Here is a 16,284-nt window from a genome sequence, read left to right as displayed (position 1 = left end):
GCTAACTTGCTCCAAGAGTTTAATTCTCCTTTAAGAATTGAATCCTGAATTTCATGTGGCTGATATTTATAGGTGCGGACTTCCAGCTGGATTAGACACAAGAGTTTTTGAAGGGTCAACTATTGTCCAAACACGATATGGCCCCTGAAATCGTATTGTTTCTAATCTGACTGGATCCACGCCTGGATATTAAAGGGGAAGTTCACCCTCACAAAAAAATTTATTGTAAAAATAGCAGTAAGAAATAATTACAAATATTGCTGAAGGTTTTACGAAATCCATCAAAGAATTAAAAAGTTATCAGAATTTTAATTATTTGATTTGTGACGTCATATGCGAGCAGCTTTCCTACATATTGTATGGTAAAAATCAATAGACAAATTATTTCACACCTGTTCCTATTAAAAAGAAAGAAAAAAGTCATCACGAACAATTAAAAAATTTAAATTTATGCATTTTACATGACATAACACATGGGGCATCTGCTCATGTACTGTATAACGTCACAAATTCAAAACTTAAAATTTTAATAACTTTCTTTAATCTTTACGTGATTTTCCTGAAACCTTCACCAATACTTTTGACTATTTTTTCCTGCTATTTTTGCAACAAACTATCTTCAGGGTAAACTTCCCCTTTAATTGATGATAATTGATGACCAAAGAGGAACTTACGTTGAACTTTGCGACAAATCCAGACTGTAGGTCAGACTCTATGTTACCAGGATCCAGGTAAGCGATACTCATCAGAAAACCAGGCCCGGTGAAAGCCCATAACTTACGGAAACTGAATGCATACTACAGAAAAAAAACAAAATCAGAAAAACGTGTGTTCAGGGTTCATCAATCATGCAAGCCTATTTCCTTCATGTGCAAACTCAAGCGGAACGACTGTGATACAGAGAAAACATGAAGTATTCAAATTTCTTTTGACATGCCAATCTACCAGTGGTGGCGTCATGGTCTAGTGGTTATGAATCTCGTTTTTCAATGAGAGGGACGTGGGTTCAAATCGCAGCCATGGTGTGTTTTCCTTCAGCAAGAAATTTACCTTTATTGTGCTGCACTCAACCCAGGTGAGGTGAATGGGTACCCAGCAGGATTAATCCTTGAATGCATCAAGCGCCTTTAGCCAGTAAATAGGAAACTAGATAAATCGGCGCCTCATAAATGCTATTAATTATTATTATTACCAACAATTCAAATCTGGAACTTGTTATAATTACAAATTTACAATTTTAAAGCTACTGAAATAAATCAATTTGATTGGCAGATAGTAAACCTAATATAGAAATTGTCTCTTTGTTATTTCAACAAGTCTTTGTAAAACAGGACCCTGGCCTTCACGGCTAAAATTGGCACACAAGACATCTGTAGATCTATGATGAAATCTGCAGAGTGGCATACATGTAGTTCAATTGAAACTAAATCTTTTCATTTATTTCATATGAATGACACCAATTTATGCAAATAAAATAGAATTTGGCTGTCAGACTTCAAATAAAGCTTGAAAACTGATAATTTCAATGTATTTTTAAAGCATCTTTGTGGGATATTGTGGGATAATGTATCAAAAATATTTTGGCAGCCACACCGTTTTTAATGTATTCTATTGTTAGTTTCTCATGTACATGTATCTACAGTACTTTTTTTCTGCTTGATTTGTTTTGTTGTTTTCTTTTAGACATCCCTAGGACACTACTCTGAAAATGAAAGTAAATATTAAGACTACATGAATTTCGGGTAGAAACGGATTTAGATTGGATTTGTACTTGAAATCATGTTTTTGAGGAATTTTTGTTCCGATATGCACTTTTTGTTGCATAACTTCAGAACCTTGTACCAGGGCGGCACAAGTTTGGTCTAAAAATGGCATGAGAGTTGAAAAAAAAACAGTCATCAAACTCCACACTGATTGGTTCTCACAATGTAGTAATGTTGAGTGAGATGTTCATGGGACAACTTTTAAAGCTATGGAAACGAAAAAGGAAGTGGAAGTTTACATCATTTGTTCCTAAACTTTTCCTTCAAATTCATTAGAACTTCAAACACAGGGAAGCAACACGACTATAAATCACCTATACAGGAAGTCTCATATGGTTTCCTTTCCTGCAATATTCTGCAAATATTAATATAATATTACTAAAGTCATTCAAACGTGTACATGAACATTTAAGTCTACCCCCGGCCCTCCATGAAAACAACTCGTGCATGGGGATCATGGGCCATTCCTGGTCATGTGTGTGAACTAAATTGTGACAGATCTTCACATAATCATATAGTTGGAAATCTAAAAAAATAGAGATATTATTGTAATTCAAAGGTTTTTTCATATACATTTCTTTTTTTTGATATATTTATATATCACTTATAGATACATATTTACACTTACCTTCTTCTCTTAGTTTGTTTAATGCTTTATCATATATACTTATATGTCTTTTGCACATTATCAGTTGTTCCCCATTCTTTTCCTTTTTTCCCCCACTCTTATGCACCAGTTTATTATGCCTTTCTTTGTAACCTGTTTGACCCACCTCTCACTAATTCTCTAGTTATTCATCCCTCTATCACTGTTTTGTTCCAGATCCTGTTTGATGTTGCCTGCCTCATTATCTTAATCCCTCTTGGCCTTACTTACACTAACTTCCCTTTGTGTCTGCCTTCTCCTTTTCTTTCATCCCCTTCACTAACCTGATTGGTCTTCTCTACTCACTAATGCCCCTTTTGTCTCCTTGTTTCTAGTGTTGCTGTAGCTTGTTTGTGGTCTATATTATGGTTGTTCCACTTTATATGTTTGTCATTCTGCTAGGATCGAAAGCTTAGGCCCCTTTTTGACTTTCAAAGGTTGTATAAGGCCCCTGTTACATCTGAAAGTTTCCTACCCGAGACCCGACCGAGTCCACTTGCAACCTTGACTGGATTATTGGTGGATTAGCTTCGCGAACGGACCGAGTCCGAAATGTGGTCTGTTTACATCACAGCGTTCATTCCCTCCCCTATCGGTACGGTTTCGAGCGGTATCCGATTGCTGACACCAAAGGGCACTCTCGATCTAGGCTCTGAATAATTTGCGTGCGCTAATTGAAGTTGTTTACATTTCGTTATTCTGGAAGCATGCTGATGATCCCAGCAGTCGTTGAAGATATGATCGATTTGAAAAGAATACGTTTAAAGTGCTTCCTTCTTTCCACTAAAATCAAAGACTTTATCAATCACAATTCACATGTCAAAAGCCGCAAAACATTCGAAGAACGACGGGGCTGGGGAGGGGATAGCGCGCGCTATGACGTAATTTGACAGCTGGCGAACGGACCGAGATAGGTTTGAAAGCTTGTGTGCGTTTACATCTACGAATCGGTGGACCGGGGCCGGCCCGATACCTACCCGAGACTACCTCTTGATGTGGTCTCGGGTAGGTTCGCTAAAAGGTGGCCCGAGGTAGGTTTGGGATGTTTACATCTGATTTCTTTCCGACCCGAGGTAGGCCCCGGGCCGGCCCGAGGTAGGGAATCTCTCAGATGTAACAGGGGTCTAACATTAACATGCTAATAGTTACATGAAGCTATTAAATCATTTGGAAATATATTTTGCTGTCTCCAATATGCAGGTTCACTTGCGTGACTTCACACAGAAGCATGATTTTGAAAGTCCAATTTCATTTGAATTTCAAAATGAAATTTAACTTTCAAAATCATTATAATTAATCATAAATCTATAGAATTTTCAAATCTCTAACTAATCAAAATCAAGATTTTTCATAATTTTGGTCACACACGTGACCAAGAATGAATGGCCCACTTACATTTTCTTGGTCTGGAATTGGAATCCTTTCATCAAAGTATGTTCCACCATTCTCAGCTGTGGATGCATACTGTGTCTGACCCTGACGTCCATTGGATAGCACTGGATCTAAAAGTATGTACAGAGGTGAAAAAAAAATTATAGATGGGCAAATGTATGTTATTATGTACAGTACATAAAGCTTTCATTATATAGTATTATATGACACCTAGATCTAGATCCTTGCCATTTGATTGGTTGTTTGATCATTCAGCCCATTTTACAATTACGTCATCATCCGTGCAATTTTTGGATCCATTCATTGTGCAATTTTTCATCCAAACGATTTTGTCCATTGCACGCATGCGCCAAGACCACCGGCAGTGCGCATAAACATAGTGCGCGGGTTTGTATATCAGTGTGCGATAATCAACAGACCGCATTCGCACTGATCTTGAATGCACTTTTGCATTCAAATTTACAAATTCCAAATGACAAGGATATATTTTTTATAGGTGTCATATAAAACAAATAATGAATGTTCTTTTCATTCGTTGCAATGGACAGGATACTTCTATTCGGTGAAAGATGAAATGAGTGATCCATTCAGTTTGTCTACGCCTCGTTGAATGGATCATTTCATCTTTCACCTCATGAAGTAACATCCATTATTTGTATACCACAATGCAGCCTATTACAAAGGTTCTCAACAAAAGGTTCAAAATTGAATTTCATTGACACATATCTTGGTCCATTAGTTCTTAAGAAGAAGTACATGCATCATGTTCATTTGAAAATTTGATTTGTACCACCTCCAAGTCACAAGAGCTCTGAATCAATGTGTACAATGCATACCTGTATCGCTCTAAAAAAAAATATTGGGTAAAAATGCTCCATGAGGATAATTATGTGTTCAACCAACATTGGGCATTTCTTTTGGGCATTTTTATTTATCCAATGTGATGAAAATTTTGCCCATTCAAAAGTAATTCCTGCTTATTGCCGGGGTAATGATAATAGCAGGGACCACTGGGAGAACAGTTTTCAGAACTGAAGTGGCTTCCCTGGGTGAATATACCTATATTTTTTTTTTTTTTTCTTTTTAAACCTTACTGAACAATATGCTTCACGCATTGAGTAAAATACTGCCAACAATTGGTTGGACACATAATTACCCTTGTGCTGGTTAAAATTTTACCCAATATTTGTTACAGTGTATGTACATGTCGGCTGTCGCACTAAAGCTCTTGGTGATACACCCCTCAGGGGCTATTTCAGCATACTCATAGCTTTTTGAAAAGTCATGCAAGATTTACAGTATTTCCATGCACTTTCAGCTTGAGATTATAATATTTGTTGACTAGAATTCTCAATGCAAGCAAACATATCCATGCAAAGTTGATTCTACAACATGGAATTTCTCAAAAATCAAATAGGACATTCATTCCTACTTTGAGAAAAAATGGCATTCTACTTTATAGCACAAAGTCTTGTTTTAGTCAATATTGTAAAGTCTTTCATAATTTTATAAACATAGAAACGACCCTGTTGTAAAAATAATGAAGAATAAAGAACAAAAACTATAAATTAGTGTAACAGTAGCTAACTTTAACTTAACAAACATGAAATGGCCCCGTTGTAAAAATAATGAAGAATAAAGAACAAAAACTATAAATTAGTGTAACAGTATCTTAATACATGCCATCTATTATCATAATTATTAGTAAACATTGAAAAGTAATTAAATCTTTAATAGTTGCATTATTGTATATAATTAGTACTCTGACAAAAAGGGGCCAGGAACATTGACAAATCTATTAATAGTGGCTAGATCCAAAATCACACATATCACTTCATATTAGACTAAATTCAAACAGAAATCTAATGTGATTGATATGAGTTGGAGAAAATCCCATGTTAGGTTCTTCATTTTCAAAGAAAAGAAAATAAAGTGGAAAAACTTACCATCTACCCGAGGCTCTAATGAACCTTGACCCGGTTGTGAAAAAGAAACACCACCACCTCCTGAATGTCAAGTCACATGTACAATGTATTAATGAAATGGATAGAGTTTGTAAGTGTGGATTATTATTAAAAATACACACCCATATTAGAATGGTCCCCTATTTAAATATCAATCCCATGTTATTGTGTGAGAAACCCATCACAGGGGATACCTACTTCAGGCACGGATCTAGAGGACTTCAGAATTTTACGGGGTGCGATTTATTAAAAAAGGTCATCAATCGAAAATAAAAGACATTTTGTCTCCTGAAAAGTTTGACAAACACCCCCCCCCCCCCACCAAAAATAAAAGGTCATCTCTCATTTCACAGGGTGCGCAATGAAGACATTCTATGGGGTGCACCATTATATTTTCAATTTTACTGGGTGCGCCTGCAGCACCTTCCACCCCCCCCCCCCCCCCCCAGATCCGCGCCTGCTGTCTCAAAACCACATGAATCATGTAACTAATAAAGTAAAAAAAAACTATTAACATGATTATTAAACATTAAAAAGTAAATACCTAATATGAAAAGGTAATGAAAAACCTCATCACCTTTAAGCCTAAAACCAGAAACTTTCATGTCTTTCACAAATTTGTGCCAAGTTCTATTTTTCTATGTTACAATGTAGATGTTGCTTTAGCCGCCAAATAGGACAAGGTCCGATTTTCAAAACTATGGCAAGGTCATTTCAGCTCTGTGCATGCAGCATGTGTGTGCATGAGAACACCAAGGTACATGTTAGTCTGCTGGCACAGACCCTGATTGAAACTTTGATCAGCAAGTGTGTCTATATGCAAAGACTAGCACATACAAAACTAAGAGGGCCTTCAGTACACATGGCATGAGTAGGCTGCACATTCAGACCCTTAACTCGAGTGATAGGTTTGCACAGCAGACTACATGGAGGCCTGATGATATGTGACCTTGGATGTAATACTGATAGATGCCGTGTACCTATTAAAATGTACTTGATAATGACAGCCGGTACCCAAGGTAGAAGTGGTATTAAAAACCACAATGGTTTAGATGTGTATGAAGAGCATTTCTTTTTATCAGAGCTGCCAACTTTTAAAAGTAAAAAGTAGTAATCCCGAAGCTCAAATTTTGACATAAAAGTCATAATTTCATATGTACATGTACATGTATGCACCAATTGTTATTATAAACATGTATTTCTTTGAAGAGGTGTAATATAAAGAACAGATTTCCAAAAAGAAATGAATCCTCTTCCTTTTAAGGCTCAGATTCAAAATCATCTCTGGTACTCTCGCTCTCTCTCTCTCTTTTGTGTAAATCCATGATAAATCCAAGAGGAAAAAAACACAAGATCGATTCATATTTATTAAAGCATGAGATTATAACATTCTGAGGGATGTAAACAAAGATACATGATGTAAATAATGAGAATCATCGGTCACCTTCAGATTACTTCACCATTGCCCTATGTATTGATAAATATTAAATGTTAACATACTTATTTGCCCTCAAAATTGAGTAATAAGGTCAAAAGCATAATGGCATAATTTGACATGAAATTGAAAATCATAATAATTACGACTTTTAATGATAGTTGGCAGCTCTGTACATGTACATGTATATGGAGGAATTCCATAATTAAAATGTTTTGTTAACCATAATCATACAAATGGTAAAAAGTAAAGAGATCAAAAGATTTGTAACTCAAGTTATTAGTGTGAAAATTGATAATTAATTGAATAAATGAATTAAATTAATGAGCATACTAAAAATGTGAAATACAAATGTATGACACTGATTTTACAAACAAAACCTGAACCCTTCACCAAACAATACTGTTTAATCAAATATTCAACCCAGTGTTAGTGTGGACATTCATAAAAAAATGAACAACATTTAATCAAAATGTGAAATGGCACAGATTTTACAAAATAAGAAAAAAGTCTATCAACCCCACACATGTAATGTGCAGATACTGATCACAGTGCATACACACATGTACATACATGTAGTCTTACCATCTTCATGAGGCTGTGTGCTTGAGATGTCCTTGGGAACTTGTTCTTTTTGTGAAGGTTCGCCCATGCTTTCTTCTAAAGGCAGCTCCTACCGAGAGAATTAGGGGAAAGAAAGAAAAAAACATGAGACATTTTGTGCTGGTCGGACTCTATCAATAATACAATGTACCTCGTGTATTATAGATAATGTGCACATACTGTGCCTGTATAGCCTATGAACAGCAAGTGACGTAATAAAGTTAATCAGGCAAACCAAGTTTGAGGGGGCCGGTTCTGTTTATTAAAGGTTTGAAGGTATTATGTACCGTACATGTACACTATTCATAAAATTTTGGGAGTGAGAAAAGCAGCCCCAGAAACAAAGTACATCAAAACGTCACCAGTTGAATCGGTATCTGAATATACATGTAAATGCCTTGGTGTACTATTGTTTGCTATTAAACCATATTGATAAAGTATGAAACAGAAATTGGGAGTAATTAGAAAACTAAGAAATATATTAATTGGCGCTATGTTTTTCTTCATGCAAGGTACTGTTGTAATGTTTGATCTAATCGATTTCATAACAATAAAGATTGGGCTCCCCTTTTTAAATATGTGCAATAAACAAATAAAATGTTTTAATGAAAGATTAACATTTGCCGGGTTTTTATAAATTAAAAAAATAAAAAACTGGAAATATATTGAAAGAAATTTAATGAAAATTGAAAATGAGGAAGTTGCAATTTCATACATGTACATGTACATTACACTTTATACCACCCTTCAAAAAAAAGGAAAAAAACAATAACACTATCATTTTGGGGTGGTTGATTGATTTCTGCATGTAAATCTGTTTTCATCCAGTTTTTGGGGTTGCTTTTTTTATTTAATTATTTTTCACATTTTCTAATCATTATTACTATCATGCAATACATAGTTTTATTTTAGATTAATTTGTCTATTTATCTATATTTGTTTGCTTTTCTACTTCCATTTATTTTCCCTGGGGAGGGGGGGGGGGGGACTCCAGCCCCAGCACCCCAAAATTCCCTTAAAGTATGCCAGTGTAAGTGGGTGTCTCAAAGCAAACTGCATCTCCCATTATGTGATTGTGTATATGACCTTGAAAACTCTGCACAGTACATGTACATGGGAGGGCAGGTGAAATCGTTCACATTTGTGCAAGTTGCCCGGGGCAGTTGTTCAGCGACATACATGTACAGCTGTATTTAGGAGAAACCCCAGTTTAGCAGGAAATGTACTTTGTTGGGGACCATGCATGCCAAATTCCGAAATACATTACATCATCATCAACGTGAACATGTATGGACTGTTACATGTACTATGGGAATGAACAACAATGGAACAGGATACTACATATGCAGCACACACACAACAATAAAATACAAAGAAGTATGAAATGCAAAAATGGAAATGATGCATCAACAAAACACCAGTCCGAACAAGCCTACTTGTTGAACCTCATGGCATAAATATTTCTGAGAAATGGGGAAGTACTACACAAATATCATCAAATTCATGCTAAACTTTACAAACTGTATTATTTATAAATTATATATTGTAAGACAGTTTTGATATTTTATGCTGTGTATTTCATGCAGGTACAGTATCTGGCAATTTTCCATTGTTAATCCTTACAATTTACAATCAAAACAATGTACGCATAGAATGCTACAAACCAGCTTCACAAAAAATACATTTAATAACATTTCATAATCAAAGGTACTTTGCGTCTTTCAGAGCCGCTTTCTTAAATTGTAAAGTGTGAGAATTAGCAATGAAACAATTTATAAGCTGGTGGGAATAAGCCCTTTATTCTATGAATTGCAATTTTTTTTTCTCAATATTTAACCTGATAATTGTGCTCCATGCCATCTACAGCTTTTCACAGGTAAAACTCAGCCAGGGCTCATCCAATCAATGAACTCCCTGCATGTACATGAAAAAGTCCAAGAAGATTGAATATGCTGAGCTGCACACAAATGAATGGGTAAAATGTAGTTCAATGTGAGACAAGTTAGCCTGTGAGATATGAAACAAGTGCATTGAATATATACACAGGTGGGAGAGGGGAGGTGACCCATGGATGCCCCCCCCCCCCATTGATCCTTTCTTCAACACTCCTTTTTTGGAGGGGGGGGGTGTTGTCAGATAATATTTGTGGATCAAATATTACATCTTTTTTTATAACCCATCAGCAAGTTTGAGTTCCAGGATACTTCATCTATAAACTTGGTAAATATCCATAATTTCATACATTATAGCCTTGACTACATTATACATTATAGCCTTGACTTGAGAAGAGAAGATAATTTGGGTGTGGAAACGACCCATAATGAACAACAACAGCCTTGACTGGGAGTGCCCATACATCAGCTCCAGGAGCTATACACATGTAGCCTATTAAATGGTAATGTTCACATTTCTACATGTATATGAAAATACATCTTTCACTGTCATAAACATATTTTGTGCCATTTTGATTAGTATTAAATGTATTATTATTCTTTTTTGCTTTATATCTGACATTGTCTGTACAGTACCGGTATACTTGCTTTATGATCTCTCCATCTATAGCTCAACTTCAGTCTTAATATTAAAAAGCATTTTTCCCAATTTTACTCCTCCCCATGCAGCCACAGTGCCAATGAAAATGCAGCTATGAAAAACATACTGTATAATAAAAGCATTGACCAGTATAATTTTTTGAAAAAGAAATATATACAGTAGGCCTACAATCTATCACAATGATAAGACTGCACAGTGTATGTATACCACACTCATCTGCATTTGCAATATGATATCAAGTACATGGTACTTGGTCCAATGACAAACTACATGTATATCTGTATGTTTGCTCAATACTAGGCATAAATCATTGTAGACTGTATGGCCCGAATTCTCGAAGGGTGGCTAACTTAGCCCATGGTGCTAAATCGCGTCATTTGACGTCATTTAGCCCATGGTGCTAAATTTTGCATTTCTCGAAGCTCGGCTAACTTAGCCCGGGCTAAATCGTGGGCTAAATCGCGTCATTTGACGTCACAAATTTAGCCACCCCTTTGGCCATGGGCTAAATCGTGGGCTAAATTAGCCCACTGATTTTGACCAATCAGATAGCAGATTATCAACATGAACAATAATTGTTTTATTTTCTGCATCGCGAGAACGAGCCGACGATATGGACGGGAAGGGGGTCGTAATGCCGTATTTATCTTCACATCTTCGAACAAAACCGTAAGTATGCATTTTGACGTAAGAGTTTTGATCATTGTACAGCCTTCGGCTGATTTTTCATTTATCTGTGCCAACGCGAAATATCAGAATATGATTCGGAATACCTGATGATGCGGAAGTCTTACATCAAGAGTTACAGCATGAAGTAATGACACAGTCCCATACGTTCAATTGTGTGTGTGACTGACTGACTGTCCTGTGCAGTCTGTCCATACACACTCCAAGGATCACGATCGACCGCGTTCAGAAAAACTGCTGTAAATGAAGTGAACGGTGTTCCCAATAATAGGCAATATCATGATAATGTCCTTAGATCTGCATGGCATGGGTCATTGGATAGGCGGGGGGGGGGGACCTGTCCCCCCTGAAATGTTTGTTCCCCCCCTAAAATTTAGGTTGATGACTTTTTTTTTTTTTTGCTTGTCAACATTTTTTGCGATCCCCTCCTAAAATTTAGGTTTATAACCTTTTTTTTTGTCTTGTCTTTCCGTTAATGCCCACAATCATTATTTTGATTATTATGGCATATGAATGTCAATATTGACTTGACCTGAATTTTGCCGGGACCGGCAGGTGCAATACACCGGGTGAACACCCTACCGTACTCTTTGACGAATAGTGACGGTGTATTGGATTTAACGTGCATAGGTTGGGTTTCTCCTATACATGGGACCAACATTTGCGTCCTTTCCGATGGACGGAGTGCTTTCCAACTGCATTCACACCTGCACTGAATACAGTGGTGAGGCACGCTAACACACAACGCTAAATAGCATCAGATTTTTTTGTTAGACGCGTTTCGGCATGAGCGGGACTCAAACCCCTCACGAGTCACGTTGAGATCTACGATCTTATCCGAAACATGCGCTCTAACCGACTGAGCTACGCTGCCTTTTTTTTGGCTTGTCAAATTTTTTCCGTGTCCATCCAAAAATTTCAGGTGCCCCCCCCCTTAATTTTTTGGCTTCCGCCGCCAATGTAGCTATGGCCATGCTGGCCAGGGCAGGGTTATCATAAATGACTAGAGTATAGTAATTACGGTATGGCAACTGCAAAACTCACTCGGTCACTGGCATCGCAAAGACAAGCTAAGTAAAGTGACCTGAAAGTTTACTTTAAAGTTTGATGTTTTCTTTATTTCAATTTTTGAGTCATTACTCATCACTCAATCAATGAACAAGGTTATGATAGAATGATTACTCATTTTTTTGGGGGGGCATTCACCCAGGTTAAAAATAGTGGTGGATTGATCCACATGATGGAGCCTGTGTATAAAACTATTAAAAAGAACTGCCCACTCATCAAGTTTTGTCCCCAACCCCTCCCCCCCCCCCTCCAAGAAGAAAAAATACTGTGACTTTGTGTTTGGGAATGTTGATATTTCTTGGAAAAAAAAATAAATGCACCCGTGAGGCCATGACTCATCATTATAATTTATAGACCCCTGTATTTCTTATTTTTTTTGGTATTAATCTCTTCTATAAAGTTCTAAAACTTATGTCACCTAGTACTGTGTATAGATCTAGATTATTTGGAATGACCTTTGTTTCTGGGGATTGTTTTCTTTAACAATTTTTTTATTTACATTGGGAGGCAGCGTAGCTCAGTAGGTTAGAGCGCATGTTTCAGATAAGATTGTAGAGCTCAATGTGAGGGGTTCGAGTCCCGCTCATGGGCGGAAATCTGTCCCGAAAGGTAGGGGGGACAACGGGCTGATCCAGCCTTCGCCAATGGGGGGGGGGGGGTGAAAACATTTTCAGCCATATGTTAATCCCTGATCGGCTGGTTGAAGGTAATTTTTGTCTGTTTCATTGAAGGAGTAGTCCTCATGGTCACTTTTTAGCTTTATTCTTATAAATCAACATAAATATATGATATCATTGTCCTTATATAATGCTAGCGCGAAGCGCGAGCAAAATTTTTTTGGAAAATTTATGTATTTTTTTCCTAAAATTTGAACATTCTGGGCAATGTTTGTTATCTTGAAAAAGATACAACTGAATATATATTACGACCGCGAAGTGCGAGCAGAGGTTAACTGATGGAAAAGGTACCTGTTAAAGACTGTTTGCAATTAGCCATGAAGACGTTACATATTTCAACAATCAAATAATGCGAGCGCGAAGCATGAGCGAAAATTTTATATAGTGACATGAAAGATTGTTTTTATTTTCCAAGTTTTCCCCTCATCTTATTTTATTTACTCTGGAAAATTTGACAAGCAAAAAAAAAAACAAAACAAAGGTTTTCACCCAAAATGTAAGGTCAATTAGTCCAAAATACATGTATTATTTCGAATGTTAATGATGCATTTTTCTCCATCATAAAAGACCAAAAATAGTAGGGGGGACATTTGATATTGTGTCCCCCCTACTATTTTTGGTAGGGGGGACATATCTCCCCCTGGGATTTCCGCCCATGGTTCCGTTCAAGCCAAAATTTGTCTAACAAAAAATCTGATGCTATAGCATTGTGTGTTCCTGTTAGCATGTCTCAGACTCTCATCACTGTATTTAGTGCAGGTGTGAATGCAGTTGGAAAACACTCCGTCCATCGGAAAGGACGCAAATGTTGGTCCCGTGTCTAGGAGAGTCACAACCTATGCACTTTAAAACCAATACACTATTCGTCAAAGATGGGTGTTCACCCAGTCACGGTATTTATTGCACCTGCCGGTCCCGGCAAAATTCAGGTCATTGAGGTCAAGTCAAACTTGACGTTCATATGCCATAATAATTAATATAATGATTGTGGACATTAACAGAAAGACAATGCTACCATCAATCATCCCCACTGTAGAGCCAAAGAAGTTCAGCGGAACAACCAATATACAGAGAGTAGAGACTGAAATTTTTGGTCTACCATTTAATTAACATGCAGGTAGACAATTTTGAAGTCATTGTGCATGTTTATTATTTCTATTTGATCCCTAGATCAAATAAATCCCTTTAAAGTACCAATAGGAGCACACAAAATATTACTATTTGTACTAACAAGTAGATTCTAGATTAGACCAAAAGCGTCAGTCTGCGACTCTATCTATGTACATTGGTTGTTCCGCTGAACTTCTTTGGCTCTGCTTACCAATTGGGATTATAGTAAAATGTCAGAAATTGTTGAATAAATCCCCCAAAACAACAGTTATTCCTGTCTAATTCTTGATAAAGATAAATATCATACAGTATTACGATATCAGAATTTATCAAGTCTACTACTGATTGTTATTCATATCATAGTAAGATTTTTATTTCCTTTTTATTTCTTCATTATTAGGCACTACCTAAGCCACAATACTGAAAATGGCTAATGTTCTCCAACAGTGTCGTCACTCATCATTGTTGAGTATGGAGTATGGAAAGAGAGATTTGTTTCATTTTTTTTTTTTTTTTCATTAATTTTCTAACCATAAGAAAATCTTGATATATCGGTTTCCTATTTTATGCCAACTGTAACCAATTATATTTTAGGGGCCATCTTTTTTTGTTATCACAATAAATGAAAACCTGTTTGATGGATAACTGTAATCTTATTATTTTACACTTACTGCAGAACATATTAAAGTCATTTGTAATTTCCTTTCCATTATTTTGATTGGGTAGGCAGTTTACCTTTAGAGTGACGATGTTCGGAATATGGCAAAAAAGGTGATGATCTCGGAATGCATGTCCACAATCCATATTATTTAACTCGTCCACATTTTAAAATTTTATTTTTTACTTTATCTAACCCACAGATACTTGAACATGTTGGAATGTCACCTTGAGGACCAAGATATGGGGAGAATAATGCTTGAATGGTGCACAGATGAGTCTTTTCAACTCTGGTATGCTTCTCCAAGAAAACGGCCATGCACATCACCAGAATGCTAGAACAGGATCAGGGAGTGAATATCTGAGGAAGGGTTCTTTTCCAGTACTTTGATACAATTGTCTTCACTTCATTTTTTGCTGTTGGTGAGTTATTTCCCATCTACTAAATGTCCCATGATAATGAGCTTTTGTCAATAGTATGTTTTGTTTTTTTCCTTAATACAATACAAATCAAACTTATGTAAAAATAATCCATAATAAAGACAAAATAGTCATAATACATTATGAATACAAAATAACGATGTGAGCTTAAAGCCATCATGAGCGGTTATGCAACTTCACCCAAGCTGACATGATCTTACTTGTATGTATGCAGTCAACTTGGCCCTTACATACTGTATTTCATCCTTTTTCAGTCCTGTTGTTAGTCAAATTTTATTATAATTTGATTCTCTTCATATGTACGATCAGACAATTTTAAAGAGTTAAAGGTAAATGCTAGTGTAGAGTGGCCGAATGTTCAATGATACACCTCACAAAATCAGTCGTAAAACAAGCAAACTCAAATCATATCAAACAGCCAGAAGCACCAAATAAGAAGAACCTAAAATATAATTGAAGCTGAACTAAACTCAAAATAAAGATGTTGACAAAATGAAGTCCAGTGATGCTCTAATTTATTGGTCTGCAATCTAGACCTCACAAGGCATTGCCTTCACAAATTATATATTCAAATGTATTCAAAACATAGTGTCACATGATAAATTCAACCAATAGAGAAAGAAAGAATGGAAGAACCCAGAAAAGTGGAAGAACCAAGGGTGAAAGGTGAACCAATGAGAATGAGATAGGATGATATGAATGAGGAACAATGTTCTGAATGTAAATGAGAAAAGGACAATAGAAACATGTGGAGATGCATGGAGTTGGAATGGCAATGGAATGATGTGATGTAGAAACTAAGGAATGAGAGAAACAGGTGTGTGACAGAGGCATAGAAATGGTAGTGAAGAGAAGTATGGAAAGCAAAGTGTGAAATAAACAATTATATTAAATAAGGCAAAATTCAACTCTTACATAAGCTTCCTTCTTCACTAAAAATGTCCTCATTTTTATAAGTTTCAACTTGATACATTAAAAAAATTTGTCAAAAGTAATTTTCTGAAAACTTTTGGATTTACAAATGAGGATGAGTACTTTCTTTGAGGAAGGAAACCTATACATTATTTTTGTAAATATAAATATCTGCATTTTTAGTTGTTGCATCTGTCAGTAGAACAATTAAAACTTTTTATCAATGATGATTAACCAAAATCAGAATATCTAGAATTAAACATTCAACTCTGCAACTTTTTTTGGCCTCTTACAAATAAAAAAAATATTCTTATCAATTCGAAGCGAAGAATAAAAAACTTACAATAATAAATGCCGTTCTTCTGCCAGTTGCAAT

General features: G+C 36.1%; 1 protein-coding gene across 4 annotated transcripts in view; it reads right to left on the bottom strand.

Annotated features, from left to right (window-relative positions):
- LOC129275033 (natural resistance-associated macrophage protein 2-like) overlaps positions 1 to 15,250 on the bottom strand; it is a 31,568-nt gene extending 16,318 nt beyond the window's left edge. For 2 of the 4 annotated variants that reach the window (XM_064109005.1, XM_064109008.1), the window contains exons 1-5: positions 9,641 to 9,762; positions 7,786 to 7,873; positions 5,748 to 5,807; positions 3,805 to 3,911; positions 675 to 797 (exon numbers count right to left, since the gene is read on the bottom strand). In XM_064109005.1, coding sequence (XP_063965075.1) covers positions 675 to 797; positions 3,805 to 3,911; positions 5,748 to 5,807; positions 7,786 to 7,873; positions 9,641 to 9,658 — 396 coding nt within the window. In that variant the 5' untranslated portion in view covers positions 9,659 to 9,762. Of the gene's footprint in view, positions 1 to 674; positions 798 to 3,804; positions 3,912 to 5,747; positions 5,808 to 7,785; positions 7,874 to 9,640; positions 9,763 to 15,196 lie in introns of those variants that run through there. The other 2 variants (XM_064109006.1, XM_064109007.1) reach the window with 2 other exon arrangements.
- Positions 15,251 to 16,284: the final 1,034 nt, after the last annotated feature.

Source organism: Lytechinus pictus, chromosome 13 (genome assembly GCF_037042905.1).
Source record: "Lytechinus pictus isolate F3 Inbred chromosome 13, Lp3.0, whole genome shotgun sequence".
Lineage (NCBI taxonomy): Eukaryota > Metazoa > Echinodermata > Echinoidea > Temnopleuroida > Toxopneustidae > Lytechinus > Lytechinus pictus.
The sequence above is the reverse complement of the archived record's forward strand: the minus strand, read 5'-3'. Positions and strand labels throughout refer to the sequence as shown.